This window comes from Thalassophryne amazonica, chromosome 20 (genome assembly GCF_902500255.1).
Source record: "Thalassophryne amazonica chromosome 20, fThaAma1.1, whole genome shotgun sequence".
Classification (NCBI taxonomy): Eukaryota; Metazoa; Chordata; class Actinopteri; order Batrachoidiformes; family Batrachoididae; genus Thalassophryne; species Thalassophryne amazonica.
The window spans coordinates 38,284,027-38,302,015 of record NC_047122.1 but is presented as its reverse complement, the minus strand read 5'-3'; the positions used below and the strand labels follow the sequence as shown (position 1 = coordinate 38,302,015).

Sequence of the window (17,989 nt, the reverse complement as noted above, 5' to 3'; positions counted from 1 at the left end):
TATACGACATATTGGAGTCCAGTGACCCTTTCTTTGTCTCCTTTGTCCTGCAGGAGAGGGAGATGACGCCCATGCCACACAACAGCTGCAGGGAAAGCTTTGTTCCCTGTTGAATCAAAGATGCACTAAATGATCCCAACTCCTCAGCCTTGCAAATCTCCTGCAGTGCCCCATTTACACTCACGCTGCTAATTAGCCACCGCATCGACTGCATTTCCTCACCACACCTGTGTAGAGAAATGTGTGTGTGTATCCTGACATGCATAACTGTCTGAGTGTCTTTGGGCACATCTAAGAGGTAGGCTGCACTTCCTCTTTGATCCTCTGAGAGACCACTTATCTACTTGAGTGATTTTACTTGCCACCATAACTACAAGGCATCATGGGTAGGAAAAAAATTCAGATCCACGCGATCACTGACGAAAGGAACAAACAGGGTGAGTGTTTTTGTTGTCATCCTTTTTGTGCTTGCCTAAATTGGTTTTAATCTTAATTTGAATTTTTTAATATTCTTATTTATCTGGTAGGCCAATAAAAAATACAACCTTTGTAAGTTTCTGGTTACCCACGGAACCATTTGTTTTTTTTTGTAGTTTGTTTTTGGTGCCGAGCCTAATGGCCAAACAGAACGCGTGTTTTTGCTAGCACAACAATTTCATGTGAAACTCATGCTTCTATTGGTTTGGGCATGAGGAAAGCTAGTGTCTATCTGCCCGAGCTGTGCAGAAAATAATTGTGCTTAATGTCCAAAAATCCAGCTACTGGTGTTATTGGTGCATAAACAGGAAGAAAACTACATTTTTATTCATTATTTTTATTGTCTTTTGTTGTCAGAAGAAGTAAGAGTCAAATAGACAAACTATATTCACTGTTAAATAAAACATAACAGAACAGTGCAAAAACAGGTGATTGGAGTACAGATGTACAGTATGTTTCAGTGCAGGGATGACCAATCTGTCACTTCATGGTATTGGGGAGGGGAGTGAGGGAGGCAATCTCTGATGTGCTGGGAGACTGATCGCTCCAGGCACTTCATGATTACAGACGTCAGAAAAATGGGTCTGTAATCATTCTGGCTGACTATGGCAGGTTGTTTGGGGATGGGGATGATGGTGGAGGCCTTCAGACATGAAAGGCGGCATGTGTCGGATAGAGGTTGAAGAGTTCGGTGAGGATCCCTGCCAGTTGGTCTACACATGATTTATTTCCACCCCGGAATACCATCAGGGCAAGCAGCTTTCCTGGGGTTCACTGTTCATAGGGTTTTCCTCCCCTCATGCTCGTAGAGAGAGAGAGAGAGAGAAGTGAGTGTTGGAACCAGGGGGAGGCAGTGACTACAGGTATGTGGTGGTGGTCTTGAACCGGACAAAGAAGCTGTTTAGCTCCTTTGCCAGTGTGCTGCTAATGCTGGAGGATGTTGGAGGGGAGTGGTCTTTGTAGTTGTTAGGGTCTGGATGCCCCTACACATCTGATGCGGGTTATTGTACATCAGGTATCCCTCTATTTTCCTTTTGTAGGAGTCTTTAGCCTGTTTGATGTCCTGAAGGCCGAGTTATGAGCTCGATCAGGGTCTGGAATTTCCTTTGTCATCCAGGTCTTCCTGTTTGGAAAGACCCGGATGCGTCTGTCCTCGGTGATGTTTTCTACACAGCACCTGCTGTAAAAGAGGACTGGCTCTGTGTGTCTATCCACGTCCTGACTTCAAAATGCTCAACTCTCTGCAGGCAAAGCAGTCCTGCATTTGGGCGAGGGCATTTCCAGGCCAGGCTTTGATGGTCTGGGTGGCTGGTTTTATTTGCCTCCTGAGGGGGGTGTAGGCTGGGAAGAGGAGTAGAGAGAGGTGGTCTGATTGTCCAAGGTGGGGAGGGGGGTCACTCTGTAGTAGGGCTGCAGCTATCGATTATTTTAGTAATTGAGTATTCTATCGATTATTTGGAGATTAATCCAGTAATCGGATAAAAAGTACTTTTGCGTTTTTAACAACATCAACAGTCCAGGGCTGTTCCTAAGCAATGGCACAATATCGTTGCGCCATCACACAGATTGTCAAATTTAATGTATCCCTTTCTGTTTTCCTGGGTAATCATTTATTTTTTCACATCTTTAAAGTTTTGGATCTTTCCTGGTGTCAGGAGCTCATCCAAAGTCTGGCCAAAGTCTTCATATTTTGCTGAAATGGTGATGGGATGTGGCTTTCTATTTTTTATTTTTTTATTTTTTTTTTTGCAAACTTGTAAAATTGAACTATTTAAGTTTTGTTTTTTTTTTGTTTTTTTTTTTTTTGTTTTTTTTTTTCCCTCCCCTCTTTCTCTGCGATTCAGCAGATGCATTTCAGCTGGAGGTTGAATATGCAAGCCTCGCAGTCAGTTTTTTTATTATTATTATTTTGTTTGAGTTACCGTGTTTGTGAAGCAAAAAAAAGCGGAAATTAAAAAGCGAAACATTCAGTGCAAGTCTGAGCAAAACACAGACGGAACAGTGGACTTCTTCCAGAGACTGTCAGTGTGGCCGGGTATAGAGCTATGTGAGGGCAGTGCTGAGCTGCTCACACCGGGCAGAGAGAGGCAGCCACCAGCCGCCGTGCGAATAGCCACTCCCCACGTAGAGCGAGAGGCAGGCAGGGACGAAAGTGTTTTATTTAAAAAAACAAACACACTGCTTCGCTTTAATGCACAGTAGCTGTTCAGATGATCAGCATGGACCGTTTTTCTCTTAAAAGGCTTTATTTTACTCTGTGTGCTGCATTGGAAAACTGTAGCTATTGTGCTAATTTGATTAGGGCTACATGGCTTAAGTGCATGCTCTAGTCTTCTTCTGTTTGTTTTTATGGGCACGTTACAGCACCACACACAGGCCTGGCATATGTACTACAATGTTTAAACGAAGCTTCGATGCACAGAATTTGCATCAAACATTTTTTTGTAATTGAATTATTCGATTTAATTGACTAATCGTTTCAGCCCTACTCTGTAGGCATGCTTTCACACAATGGCTACAGTTAGATCCCATGGCAGGTAGAAGGGTCGGCACTAGAAAGACATGGCCTCTTGGTCAGGTGAGCAGTGGGTGTTTATTACTCTGCTGTTGAGCACCAGTCCTCAAGCATGAAAACACAGAGTCCCCCTCCTATGCTCTTACTGGATGCCAGTCATAGCAGTAAGTGGTGCAGCCTGCTAGCCCCACTGTGGTGTTTGGGGATAGGTGGGTGCAGCTAGGATTCGCTAACAATCAGCAGACAACACTCATGGATGTAGTGGTTGTAGGCAGTCTGTGACTGCAGCTCATCCATCTTGTTAGCATGAGATCTGGTGTTTGTGAGGAAGATAGATGGTAGCTGAGGTCTGTGCGATTGGTTCCTTAGCTGAGCTAGCAGGCCGCCCAGGGTCCATGTTTCTACTTACTCTCCCTGTGCCACCTCCGACGCCTGCTAGGTAGGGATGTAATGATACACAAAATCATGGTTCGATACGTACCTCGGTTTTGAGTTCATGGTTCGGTTCATTTTCGGTACAGTATGGGAACAAAATGCAAAACCTAAATTTGCTTGTTGTTTATTGTAACATTATATATACAGGAAAATAAAATAATTGCAAAGTGCTACCTGGTAAAAAGTTAAAACCCCTTCTAAGCCTGTATATCCCATTGATGGGAAATTTTCACTTTTTATTTGTGAGACACTGACAAGCCAAAATGAGGTGGGTGGTAGGGGGTTAAATAAATGTTCTCAAATACACAACAGATATGTCAGTCGATAATGTCAATTGATTTCCTGAAAGCTTTGCTCCTCATGCGGTGTGAATTCACACACACACACAGTGTAAATATAAGGTCTTACCTGTGCGTTTTAGTGAAGAAAGGTCGCTCTGCGGCACTTTGTGCCGTCAGAGCAGTTTTTTTCCCTCTGCTTGGTCTAAAAAAGTAACCGTTACTGACTGCCACAATTTTTTTTCTTGATTTCTTATAGTGTTTCTTAAAGCCAGAAAGTTGCCATTTGAAATGACTTTAGTTTTGTGTCATGTCTGTGATCCGCTTTTTTTCTACAAAAGTAAACAACTGAATGAACATCCTCCGAGGCCGGTGATTCCATAATTTTTGCCAGGGGTTGTAATTTCTATTTTTACTTGAAATCCAGTGTTTATCAGGTCTTAGCAGCTATAGACGGGGTTGCTGTGTTTGTCAGGTGAAGAATAAATAAACTTACAAAACATAAAAAGGTGCAAAATAGCGGGGAGCTTTGAACCACTGTACCTGTGCGCACCACCATCTTAATGATTTCATATGCTAAAAATATATTAGTATTTTGTGTATGGGCATTAACCTGGTGTGTCAGAACAAAATTACAGATCTTAAATTGTCTAAATAATATTCAAGAAGATGCAGTACAGTGTGGAATACATTTGCATGTTTTGTATGGGTGTCAAGTCTCAGTTTTTGGTCAATTGTTCTCGTCCTGAAGCTGCTCTTTTGTTTATTTGCTTTGTTCTTAAGGTCATTGTCTCCCACCTCTGCTGCATGTTGTGAACAGTTTTATGGCCTCGGAAGCAGGTTGTCCACAAGAATTGGCAAAAATTTACAAAACTTAATTTTTATTCATAATTTTATTGTCTTTTGTTGTCACAAGTCTGAGTCTCTGCCACAGACACAGATTAACCACTTCAAAGTCTGGATTGTGTTGGCTGCATGACGAGCCTGAATTTTTCCAAACAAAATGCTTTGACTCACTGCTAAAACGTTCAGTGGTTTCATCATACCACAATTTACCTTATGCTCCCAGTCCTCCATATGCTTGCCAGCACACTTTTTAATGTGTCTTGTGTCTTTCCACAAGTTGCCTTCATTTGGCACAGATGTATGTTGTTGCAGGAAAGTAATCGGTGTGAGTGCTTAATGCTTTAAATTACATTTGTAAGTTATTGTTCTAATATTTGTGACATAATATGTTTTTAAAACAACCTGATGTTAAACAGCAGCAAATGCCATTACTGTTAGTTCATATTGTTCACTATGTCATATGGCACCTTAAATAGCTTTCCAGCTACTTAATGCGTTGTGATAAGAAAATACACAATACTAAGCAGAATCTCTTTGCTGTTCATCATTTTATTCATCTCATTAGAATCAGAATCAAATTTATTGCCAAGTAAGCCTGCACATACAAGGATTTTGATCTGGTGTTATTGGTGCACTTTGTTAGTTTCTGCTTACCCGTGGAACCTTTTTTTTTTTTTTTTTGGTGCCAATCCTAATGGCCAAATAGAACGCATGTTTTTCTAGCACAGCAATTTCACGTAAAACTCATGCTTCTATTGGTTTGGGCACGAGAAAAGCTAGTGTCTTTCTGCCCAAGCTGTGCAAAAAATAATTTTGCTTAATGTCCAAAAATCCAGCTACTGGTGTTATTGGTGCATAAACAGGAAGAAAAGAAAAGAAAAATACTTCTATAAGAAGTGAGAGTCAATAGACAAACTGTATTCACTGTTAAATAAATAAAACGTAAAGGAATGGGACAGTGCAAAAACAGGTGTTTGGAGTACAGATATACACTACCTTTCAGTGCAAGGATGACCAATCTGTACTTTATGGTAGTGGAGGAAGGAGGCAGATGAAGTGGGGGACTCTGGCATTGTTTACGAGTCCAGCTGTGGATGAAAAGAAGTGGTTTTTGTGTCTTGATGTTTTGGTCCTGATTAGAGGTTCGTGGTAGATGGTATAAATTATATAAATTTGGCCTGTGGTAGAGAGTTGGACTCCACCAACCAATTGCAATAACGATTCATGGAAGCACATAGACCAAGGAGCAGGAAGAGCTGGTTAAACGGTGCGCACTTCAAGTTCTATACCAGTTTTTAAATTCTGTTAATAGGCCTACTATTACGGAAGTGTATTGCATTCACTCATAATTACGAGAAAAGATTGCGTAATTACGACTAAGATTTTTCCTCTTTTTTTTGGAATCACTTCCATACAATGTGCTTCCGTACTTCCAGTACCTCAGTAAAGACAAGCATGAGAATTCCAGAGTCATAATCAAAATCCGCCAGTTTGTATCCTCCAACACTGCAGTGTGATTGCACACCACTTCTATAGGCACACAAAGTGTGGATTTTCCCCTAAACTGTTCCTGGATGAATGAAACTCCTCCAGCGAGGTGGGGCACGGCCCACCCAGACTGGCATGCGCCTGGCTGGGAGTGAGCCCCTCTTTGTTCCTCAGTGGTCAGTGCGGCTGTGTGAGTGAAAGCTAGAAGTCTGGAGTGGAGCGAGACACGTCTCATTTTGACGAGACGCTCTATGCTCCTCCCTGAACATTCTTCCAGCAGCACCTTAGGGGAAATCCACACTTATGTTTTACAATGTGTTATCATCGGCTGACCTGAGCCCGTTTCTTTACTGAGGGACTGGAAGTACAGAATTGTATCTATAAAACAATTTCGCCACTGATCTTTTCTAGTAATTACAAGATTCTGATCTTGTAATTATGAGCTCTTTTCTCGTAATTATGAGATCCTGATCACATCCTAAATTTGTTTTAAAATCTTAATTTAATTGAACACATCCCAGCCTGTGTTTTCCAAACATGCCTGAAGATCCTCCACAGCCTCACTGCTCCACAAGTTTGCAGAGCTTTAGTTTCTGCCTGTGCGTAGGGATTAGGTGGACCATGGCATGGTCAGAGTGGCCCAGTCCAGCACGGGAGATGGCATGATAAGCATTGTTCAGTTGCGTAACAGTGATCCAGATTTCTCTCCTCTCTGGTCAGACATTTAATAAGCTGTCTGGATTTGGAGAGTTCGTGGGAGAGGTTACCTTTGTTAAAATCACAGAGTACAATAACTAAAGAGTTCGGGTTAGTCATCTCCACACACAGTATCTGGTCGGCGAGTGTGCATTGTGCCTCCTGCACGTTGGCCTGCTGTGGTATGTAAACACCAACCAGAATGAATGAGGTGGACTCAGGCCAAGTAGAACAGTTTGTAGTTAATAAAAAAAGTTTCCAGGTCAGGAGAGCAGTGCAGTTGGAACACTGTCATGTCATTACACCAGCCACCGTTGATGTCAAAACAGATTCCACCACTGCCAGCTGCAGCGCAGAGTCCAGTATCGATCCACAGAGCCACGTCTCTGTGAAGCACAAAACTGCAGATGTAGCGAAATCTCTGTTTTTCCCCACCAGTAGCTGGAGTCCGTCCATTTTATTTTGCAGAGAGCGCACGTTGGAGAGGAATATGCTTGGTAGCGCTGTGCGATGGCTGCGTCGGCGAAGCCCCACAACCGCACCGGCATGTCTACCCCTCTTCTGGCGTTTCAGTGCATGGGCCAGGGTGAGGGCACCTTTGGCCAAGATGCCCAGTAAATCCACTGAAGACATGAGAAAAACGGGAAACAAATCCGCTGGCGTTGTTCCCCTGATCTTCATGAGCTCTGTGTGGGTGAAAGAGATCCGAGAACTGTTGCAAATCACAAAAGTAACATACAAAAACAAGCTAAAGAGTGCACACTACAACACAGAGGCATACGCGGTGCCAACTTAGCAATACATTTACTTTAAAGAAACTGCAGCAACTGGAAAAGTGAGAAATCAGAGGAAGTCTACAGTAGAATGTGATCACTATATGCAGTTTAATGTGGTAATGCTGCACAGTTCAAACTGTCACCATTATTTCAGTTAGTCTGTCTGCTTATCTAACACATGGTCATGTTTTGTTATTTGCACCTTCTGCTCTTTGGTTCCCCTTTCTCAGCTTTCTGTGCCGTTTTTCTCCTTCCAGGTGACGTTCACAAAACGAAAGTTTGGCTTGATGAAGAAAGCCTATGAGCTGAGCGTGCTATGTGACTGTGAGATTGCCCTGATCATCTTTAATCATGCTAACAAGCTCTTCCAGTATGCTAGTACTGACATGGACAAGGTCCTGCTCAAATACACTGAGTACAACGAGCCTCACGAGAGCCGGACTAATGCAGATATCATAGAGGTAAAGAAGTCATGTACCCAGGGTTTTGAACAGTTATTTTTAAAAAAAGTCCTTTTCCAACATTTTTATAATTACAGTAATAATTCAGATGGTTGACAGATGGTAGCAGAGCATAATGAAATTATAAACCAAAGAATCAATTCAAAATTCTGTGTTGTTGACACTAACTAATCCAAAATCAATCTATACCAGTGGTTTTCAAATTGTGGGCCGTGCTCCCCCTGGGGGGCGCCAGAGTTCTTCGGGGGGGTGGTGCAAAAAAATAACTGTAAACACTGTTAACAAAAAAAGGAGGGAAAAAGAAAACATTGTTAGCTAACATGCCAGAAGCAAAAGGAGAATTTTTTAGTGCGCAAATCTACCAGTGAGAAGACAGAGTTTGGGGCAACCAAAAAGAAGAAAGTAGAGGATGATCTTCATTTTCTCTTCTCCATAGTGCATCCCCGCATCAGCCGCCTGTGCGTGTCAAAGACCCAGACTCATTGCTCGCACTAAACAAGAGGTGACACTAGATGAGAGACTAAATATGTATAAAAGTTTAATTAATATTATTTATGTTAAAATGTTAGTTATTAGGGATGTGAATCGTACAACAACTCACGATTCAATTCGATTCTTGGGGTGACGATTCGATTCAGAATCGATTTTCAATTGAAAGAGCTCTGAGAAATAGTTATTACTTAAAAAATGTTTAAGAAAATGCAGCTTTACAAGGTTAATCAAGTGATTCGAGATGTAAATTTACTCATCTGCTTTACTCGTTCAGAGTTGGCTGGCAGTTTAGTGAAGCGCTGGTCAGTAGTCGGCAGAGACCGCTGCTCTACTTCTTTTAGCTCCGGGTGATGACGTAGCGTGGGCTTGCAAAGTGTTTCCGAAGTACTTGGCGTTCATTTTGCAGATTTTGCACACTGCATAAGTCATGTCAAGCTCCTTCTTACGCAGCAAATAATAAAATCCAAAATGCGCTCAAACATTTGCCTTCAGCAAAGACGGTGCTGACTGAATTAGCTCTTCGCCCGCCATGCTAAGCTGCAGCTCACGAATGTTTGAAGCACGCCAGACCCTCCCCTCGTGGGGATGCTGTAGTACGGAAGCCGTTGCCTGACAAACGCACGCAGCGAGTAAGCAAGAAAATGTTTTAAAAAAATGCTTTTTAGAAATCGATTCTTGGACATTTTGGATCGATTCAGAATCTTAATAAATAAGAATCGCCATTCGGACATTAATCGATTTTCTTTCTCTCTCTCTCATAGAAGAATAGAAAGTTTTTTAAAAACATGTTTAAAATGTTTGAAAATGGTATAAAATGTGTGAAAGAATAGAAAATTCTTTAAAAATATGTTTAAATTGTTTACAAAGGCTGTAAAATGTGTAAATGCGCAGACAGCTACTTAAACACATAAATATATTTAAAATGTGTTCAAGATGTGTAAAAGAATAAAAAGAAACACACGAAGATGTTGAAATTGTGTGTGTGTGGGGGGGGGGGGGGGGGGGGGGGGGGGGGCTATTCATTTGTTCTCTGAGGGACGCTCACTCTCCCACACTTTAAAAACCCCTGATCTGTACAAAAGGTTGGTGTTGACACTCTCATGACTTTAAAGCTCAGTGTATGTTTTTGTTTTGTTTTCTCTCTCTCATCTGGTAAAATTGTGACTGGTCCTACAGAAGCTAAACACACCAGGACCAGTGAGAATTGAGGGGGCAAATAACTTAAGAAGTCACTCAACAGCTGTGGTGTATCCTGGCTAGCAGGTGGTTTTACAACAACTGGCAGCATTCCCTCTAGGCTTATGGGGTTTCCCCAGAATAACAATAAAAATGAATAAAGTCCGTCCCCTAGGCTGCTCCCTTGTTTTCACTCTGGATCGCCATAGCAGATCCAAGGTGGGCCTGCACGTTGATTTTTGCACAGTTTTTACACCGGATGCCCTTCCTGATGCAACTCCACATTTCATGGAGAAATGTGACACGGGTGGGGTTTGAACCTGGAACCTTCTGCACTGAAACCACACGCACTAACCACGTGGCCTGCTCATTACTGTCAGTCCCGTAAATGTGTGTCGTAGTTGCATTACTAGTTATGCAAAATGTAATATTAAAAAAGTTACATAGTCCTTTTTTACCACCATTAACTCTGTGACTTTGTCTTTTGTAGACATTGAGGAAGAAAGGATTCAATGGCTGTGACAGTCCAGAGCCTGATGGTGAAGACTCTATTGACCAAAGTCCTTTAAATGATGACAAGTTTCGTAAAACTACAGAGGACTTGGATGTTCTGTTTAAACGTTATGGAGTAAGTCACCAAACCCATAATTGACCAAAGAATCTTTCTGTACTTTCTGACAAAATACCAAGTGATGTCTTTCCCTCTTACTTCTACATTTTTGTGCATTTGTTATCATTATGCATCAGTATCAGTTAAAAACATAGCAATAACTATGCAACTAATTTGAGATTTATCATTACCTTTGATTTGTAGGGCAAATTTTAACTAGTTAAGGAGATTAAAACTATTTTCTAGTTCCAGTGATTTGTATGGGATTGCGTTCATTCAAACTACCATTGAAAGCACTGGAAATATTTGATGCATAGGGCTTTACAAAATATTGACATTGAATGGACATCAACTTTAGCTGCAAGAACAACAATTTAATTTTTTGTAGTTTCAGCTAATTGTCAAAAAATTCTAAATTGTATCACCTTACAGTAACTGCATTGCTTCTAAGTTCAATAAAATAAGTGTTTGTTGGTCATAGCTTTTCTGCCACGGGGGAAAAAAAGCCCCATATAGACATTAGGCCTTAGTCAACATATCTTTCATGGAGTAGCTGATTTTACCACAGTATCATGGTACTTGTATATCAGAATAAGATACGATTCGATACAGGTTCCAAGTTACATTTATCTTGTTATGCAACACACACTCCTAAAACTATTTTGTTTTATTGATCACAGGTGTGTTATCTTTTGTTGCTTTGAGCTTCTACTTTAGGACTGTGTTTTCAATTTTTTTTTTTTCTAAAATGTTGACACTTGTTCATTAAAGGAAATGCTCTTTTGTCAACACAAAGAATGTGAGAGAGGTGATACAGTTTTAAAGTATTTGACATTTATGGATGTACTCACTGCTGTTGTTTGTTACTTTATATGCTGATAATACTTGGTTGTATGTTCCAGTTAAATCAGTTATAGTACACTGATGCATATTAAAGGCAGAGAAAATTCACTGATAAAATACAGCTGGAAAGATAGACTGTGCTATAAACTAAAGATTATTGGGCATCAATGAAAATAAGGAGCTTTTACAACTGAAATATCCACCTCTGAAAGTTGGCATTTAAGCAGAATTGATTCATCATCGACGATTTCATAAACGCTGCCATTGACACAATTTTAACCAATCACAAAAAATCCCCCAGATCGCTTGTGGAACTGCTGTGACGTAGCATGGGCACAGAAAGCTGCACATCACACTACACTACCTACAGACAGATCTGCATTCCCAGACTTAACCTAATTCTGTTGGAGTTTTCACACATTTGTGGCACCATAGACACTCGTTCGCCTGCTTCAGCCATGTATGATCACAGCATTTACATTGACACCAATGCGTGTTGCCCATCCATTGTACCTCCTCAGCTTCAGGATCTGATGAGCTTGCTGCTTCTTCTAATTCATCACGAGAATCATCTTCCCCTGGCCTTGGTTCAAACTCATACAGCTGTAAGCCACCAGAATCTACGAGGAATTCGTACTCGTTGGCTTCTGATTCGCTATCTGACGCCATGTTGTTTGCGGATGTTGATTGCTTTGCCCCTTCTATACTGAAGAGCGATACTGGCGGAGTTTTGAACCTCTGTGCCCATGTGACGTCACACATCGCTGTTATAGCAGATGGCATGGCAGCCTGCTGGTGGCTTTAGACGAGCCATACAAAAAATGTTCATACCTTTAACATAAATGATCACACATGCCTACAACTTTCATATGGGCTCTCAATATCATAATCTACCAACCCATTCATAAATTATGTTAACTTTTCCATTCCTTTAAATAAACCTAAATACAGGAAAAATGGAATCGATGCTGCCCTTGTGGTGGAATTCTTAAAAAAATTTAGACTGGAAGAAATTTGCGAAATTTATCAGTGGGAATATGGTGACCATCTGGTAGAGGCATTGTGGTTTATATAGTTGGAACAAAGTCAGATATGTCAAAGAAGTCAAACTTAAATTGACTTAGGAGATTGTAGTTGGGCTGCATAATATGTCAGTGCATGAGTTTACATAAGGCTGTAATCACAAATTGTACAATAAGCGCTCAGTGTGAAATTCTGTCTTCATATTTTGTAGCAGTCTACGGCTCCGCCTCCAACATTCTCCATGCCAGTTACAGTCCAAGCATCCAATCAAAGCACACTGCAATTCAGTAACCCTGGCAACGCACTGGTAACTACCTCCTATGTAACATCGTCTTCGCTGTCAGATACCCACCTGTTGTCACCACAGCAACAGTCTCTTCAGAGAAATACGGTGTCTCCGGGGTTGCCACAGCGACCAGCTAGTGCAGGTGAGTGGAATTTGTGATTTTGTTGTTTGAGTTTGACATGCTTTAAAACATCTATAGACTAACAAATGCCAGGGCAAATAGCAAGCCACAAGTCTGTCTCTTCCTGGGCTGTTTAAGGATATTTTTTGATAAAGCTTTGCTTGTCCTAAGAATAAATGTCATATTTACAGTAGCTTCCATATGGAATTTAACTACACTATTCTATAAAATCTGTCCCCTGCTTTGACTTCACATTTTTATCCTTGTAGTTAGTCACAGTATGTAGTTGCCATATAAGGCATGCAAATTTATTAGTAGATCTATTTAGATTCCAGCCAGTCTGCATAAATGTAAGAGTTGTCTTCCAGGACTGTCATTTATGTCATGGTAAAGGTAGCTAATTTGTACATGCACAGGATTCAGCATGAAACGCTGTGAAAATATATTAATGAACACCAGTTAGTGAGGCAGACAAACTGGGGAAAAAAAAAAAGAAAGAAACTGTTGTGAACTCAACATTGTATATAATAATTCAGTCATGTGGGAGCTGTTCACATTCTTTTGCTCTGAACTAATTGGGCACCGCAGTCCCATTTGAGGGCGGGCGCTAAAGGGGCAAAATATGATGCATATGATGTAATTTTTCTAAAAGCATGCATTTTCTGAGTTTTTGGGCAAATTACATGCAAACACAGTGAAAATGCAAAGAAAAAGTGATGATGCGGTGGAAAGTGGACATGACCCAGAGCACAAACATGTCAAGGCGGTTTTGCAGGTGGAAGAACGCAGCTACTCTGGTTAGCTGTGTAGGCTAACACAACACGACGTCTCCCATTTGCCTCCTCTTCCCTTCTCCAGTGGAATCGAACCCCCCCCCCCCCCCCCCAAAAAAAAAACCAAACACTTTTGTCAACTGCTTTTGGGGTTTGCAGCCAAAAACAAAGCAGTACACTGTTTTTCCGTGTAAAGTTATGCTGTGTATATAGTGCACAACCAGACTGGCTGTCCCCATAAGTGGTCAAATCCCACAATATCACGCAAGCTTCAAACGAGACTGCGGTGCCCTATCCTACTCCAACACTCACAGAATTTCTTCCATGAGTCTGAAATATTTTACTCTTCCCCAGTGGTGGGTACAGCTAACCAAAAAGTTAAATCCAAGCCAATGTCTAAACGTGAAGAAAAGTCCCTCCCTCTGTACACACAGCTGTGCTATGAGAGTTCCTCTCCCCCACCGAGTCTTGGCGATTAAATTACAGCCACAAAGAAATAAAATAATGTTAAAATTTGTCTGTTTTGTTTTTGTGTCGAGTGGACAAGGCACTGTAACGTGCAAAGTGAACCTGAACTACGCTACCCACAATGCTCCCTGCGTCGACCGGCCAATCATGTTTTGCACTTAATGATGACGTCATTAGCAACAGGCAGCCCGTCTGTTCCATGGCTAGAAATGCACAACAAACGGACTAAAATGTTTGATTTTAGGGTATACAAACGTTTTTGACCGTTAAACTTTACCAGCAAAGAAAATGTTATTGGAATTAAACTTTTCGGAAGATAATTGGTCCAATGATGGTTTTAAAACTTATCTGAAAAGCTAATCCTATAGCAAAAACATTAGCTTTGATAATTATCTGCTGTCGGATTAGCTGAACTGTGCCCACCACTACTCTTACCCTCACCTGATTTAATAGATAAATCAGTGTGCATTACCTTAAAATTTCACCATTTATCAATTTGAAGTATAAGACGTATATTAAAGTGTATGATTTCGGAGGTATGCTGTTCAAGCTTTACACCTTTTCAGGAACTGCCGTAGGCTCTGTTTTTCTGCTTATTAAATGTTACATTTTTACAGTAGTGTGTGTGTGTTTCTTAAATACTGATTGTCCAAGTGGTAATGTCGTATATTTTTTATTTTCGCCTAACAGGTGCTCTTCTTGGAGGTGACCTGAATAATTCAAACGGAGGATGCCCAAGTCCAGTCCGTAAGTATTACACACACACACACATATATATATATATATATATATATATATATATATATATATATATATATATATATATATATATATATATATATATGCTTGCTTTCTTCAGCACGGTATGACTCTAATGTGAAGTTGATATGACATATTTTTATCATTTCCACAGTAAGATATTACTGTCATTTTATGTATAGATATCATCTTGTCATGACAATGAATGGTTTGGTAGAATCGGAGTCCCTACTACTGGAGTCTCCGATCGGAGTCTCTACTTGTAGAGTCTCCGATTCTGCCAGTAGATTCTCCGATTGGAGTCTCTACTGGTACATTTTCCGATCGGAGATTCTACCAGGCTCAGGGACGCCACCAGTTATATCAACAGTCGTACATCCTTTGACTTCCCCCCCATGTGTGTAGACGTTTAATAGACCAATTTTATTAAATATTACATTTGTTATTTTAGCAGCTGAAATTGATTTTAGATACATAGTGTAAATCAGCCTGCACATGTTTTTGTTTCTTTATATGGTATGGTATGAAATGCAAAACTGCTTTGGGGCTCACAATTCTTTGTGGAAATATAGAACACACTGCAAGTAAATGTTTCATACATTTTTTCATTAGAAGGAATAAAATTCTCCAATTTAATGTAAAAAAAAACCAAAACAAAACATTTTTACATCTTGTATTCACTTCTCATTAATGCTGTTTATTTGTTGCTTTTTGCCCTGCATGGCATGACCCGGGCTCAACAGAGATTTTTATTTTGCACATGATGACAGGCTTTCATATTAGAGACTTCCAAGAATAGAATTATAATGGGAAAAAGAACAGTTTAGGGGATTATTTTTAGCACAGCTTTGAGAGCACACGAGTCAACACAGTCAGTATCCTGCTGTCTACATTCACCTGGCTGATTTGTGCTATTGATTTCAAACTATTCTCACCTCCATATTCCTGCAGCTAATGGATACACCAGTGCCAGGGCCTCCCCAGGCCTCCTCACTGTTTCCAATGGCAACAGTCTGGGGAAAGTAGTTCCGGCCAAGTCTCCACCACCTCCTCCCAGCCCCCAGATGGTCAACAGCCGCAAACCAGACCTACGAGTCATCACCTCACAGGGTGGGAAGAGCCTCATGCAGATGGTGAGCTTAACCACTCTTAACTTGAGCTGTCTTGGTCTCTTAACATTTTAATTGTTAAACAATTGGAAAAACATCAAAACTCGTCTTAGCTCTTGTTGATTGAAAATTTTTAATTTTATATGAAATTTAAGTCCTACACAGGTCCTGAGGCCCATTGGGTTGGTGCTCATTCCTGAATACTGTTGCAGTAACAAAATGAAAATACCAGCGCAACTGTTTTTTTGTTTTTGTTTTTCTTCACCATAGTAAGCTAGCAAACAAGATTGGAAAATTGTTTCCAATAGGGGAAGTTCTACGCAAGGCCCAGATTATATTCACTAGGTACAGTAAAAATCAGCAGGAAGGTGTGCTAGAGGAAATGTGACTTTTTTTTTTTTTCGTCATTCTTCACTGAAGATTTGAGGGCAAAGATTTGCACTGAGCATGAACGCTCCAAACTTTCAGCATTTAGTGTGGCAAAGTTAGTAAGGTCACAAAAATGTCTGTAAACACCTGCTGACATACTGATAATGTTTGTCAAAAAACAAATCTGCAACAACTTTAAATTTTTAAAAGAATGACAGGCTGTCTACCTGCAGTTGAATGTCATTGAAGCGATATTTCATGTGCTAGTGATGGTATTGTAGATGGACTGATGATATGTGTTTTCAGGTCTCAGAGGCAGTTATATCAATGTAGTCGGTGGTGCCCTAAATGTTAGAGAAGCGAGCTTGTGACTGGAGGTTGAATAGATTCAGGTTCTCTGATCACAGAGGAAAGTCGCTAAGGTGTTCTTTAGCAAGGTCCTTAATCCCCAAGTTACTGCAAGTATGCAGCTGAGCACCTGGCACACTGTGACTTCAATTTGTATGACTGGGTGAATGTGAGGCATCACTATAAAGCACATTTAGTGTCTGCATCAGAAGAAAAAGCACTATATACAAGTGCATCCCAAAAAAATTGAGTACTGTGGGGAAAGTCTGTCTATATCTCTCTGTCTCTCTCTCTCTGTGTCTGTGTGTGTGTGTATGTATATATATATATATATATATATATATATATATATATATACACATACACACACACACACACACGAGGTCTGTTAGAAAAGTAACTGACCTTTTTATTTTTTTTCAAAAACTATATGGATTTGATTCATATGGTTTTACATCAGCCAAGCTTGAACCTTCGTGCGCATGCGTGAGTTTTTCCACGCCTGTTGGTTGCGTCATTCGCCTGTGGGCAGGCTTTGAGTGAGGAGTGGTCCACCCCCTCTGTGGATTTTCATTGTCAGGAAACGGCGGAATGATTTGGGATTTTTTCAGAAACTGTTAGAGACAGGCAGCTGGAAACCATTTGAAAAATTTATCTGGCTTGCGGTGAAAATTTTACGTGCTTCACAGAGAATAAGGAGTGTTACTACAGCTTTAAGGACGGCCCACAATGGCATGCTGCGCTCCGAGCCGCCATCGAGAGGCAGAAACCACCACATCATTTCTAACCGGATGGCTGTGTGGAGCCGGGACCGTCGTGTGCAATTTCTCTGGTTATCACAAGAGCTGGACATCAGCCATTTTCCGGCAGATTTCACTTTTAACAAGAGATTTTGTCATGGAAAGCCGCACGGAGGCTTCGCGCGTCATGACCGATTCGTTGATGAAGCGAGACAAAGGAACACCTCCGTTTCGGAGTGTTAGAGGACAAGGTGGGACGTGCCCAGCTCTCCACAATTTCTCTTATACTCAATCGACTGGTAAGCAGATAGGCATGTCCCAACTTGTCCTCTAACACTCCGAAACGGAGGTGTTCCTTTGTCTCGCTTCATCAGCGAATCGGTCGTGACACGCGAAGCCTCCGCGTGGCTTTCCATGACAAAAAATGGCTGCTGGAAAATGGCTGATGTCCAGCTCTTGTGATAACCAGAGAAATTGCACACGACGGTCCCGGCTCCATACAGCAATCCGTTTAGAAATGATGTGGTGGGTTCTGCCTCTCGATGGCGGCTCGGAGCGCGGTGCGCCATTGTGGGCCGTCCTTAAAGCTGTAGTAACACTCCTTATTCTCTGTGAAGCCCGTAAAATTTTCACCGAAAGCCAGATAAATTTTTCGTATGGTTTCCAGCTGCCTGTCTCTAACAGTTAATGAAAAAATTCTGATGGAAAAAAGCCCAAATCATTCCGCCATTTCCTCGCAATGAAAAAACGACGAGAGGGGTGGACCAGTGCTCACTCAAAGCCTGCCCACAGGCGAATGACACAACCGACAGGCGTGAAAAAACTCACGCATGCGCACAAAGGTTCAAGCTTGGCTGACGTAAAAACATATGAATCAAATCCATATAGTTTTTGAAAAAA

The 17,989-nt window shown here is 41.1% G+C and overlaps 1 protein-coding gene across 1 annotated transcript in view; it reads left to right on the top strand.

Moving 5' to 3' along the window:
- Positions 1-17,989, top strand: part of LOC117502465 (myocyte-specific enhancer factor 2D homolog) — a 73,852-nt gene that overhangs the window by 42,046 nt on the left and 13,817 nt on the right. The window contains exons 5-7 of the mRNA XM_034161520.1: positions 12,328-12,544; positions 14,455-14,511; positions 15,475-15,656. Coding sequence (XP_034017411.1) covers positions 12,328-12,544; positions 14,455-14,511; positions 15,475-15,656 — 456 coding nt within the window. The remainder of the gene's footprint in view (positions 1-12,327; positions 12,545-14,454; positions 14,512-15,474; positions 15,657-17,989) is intronic.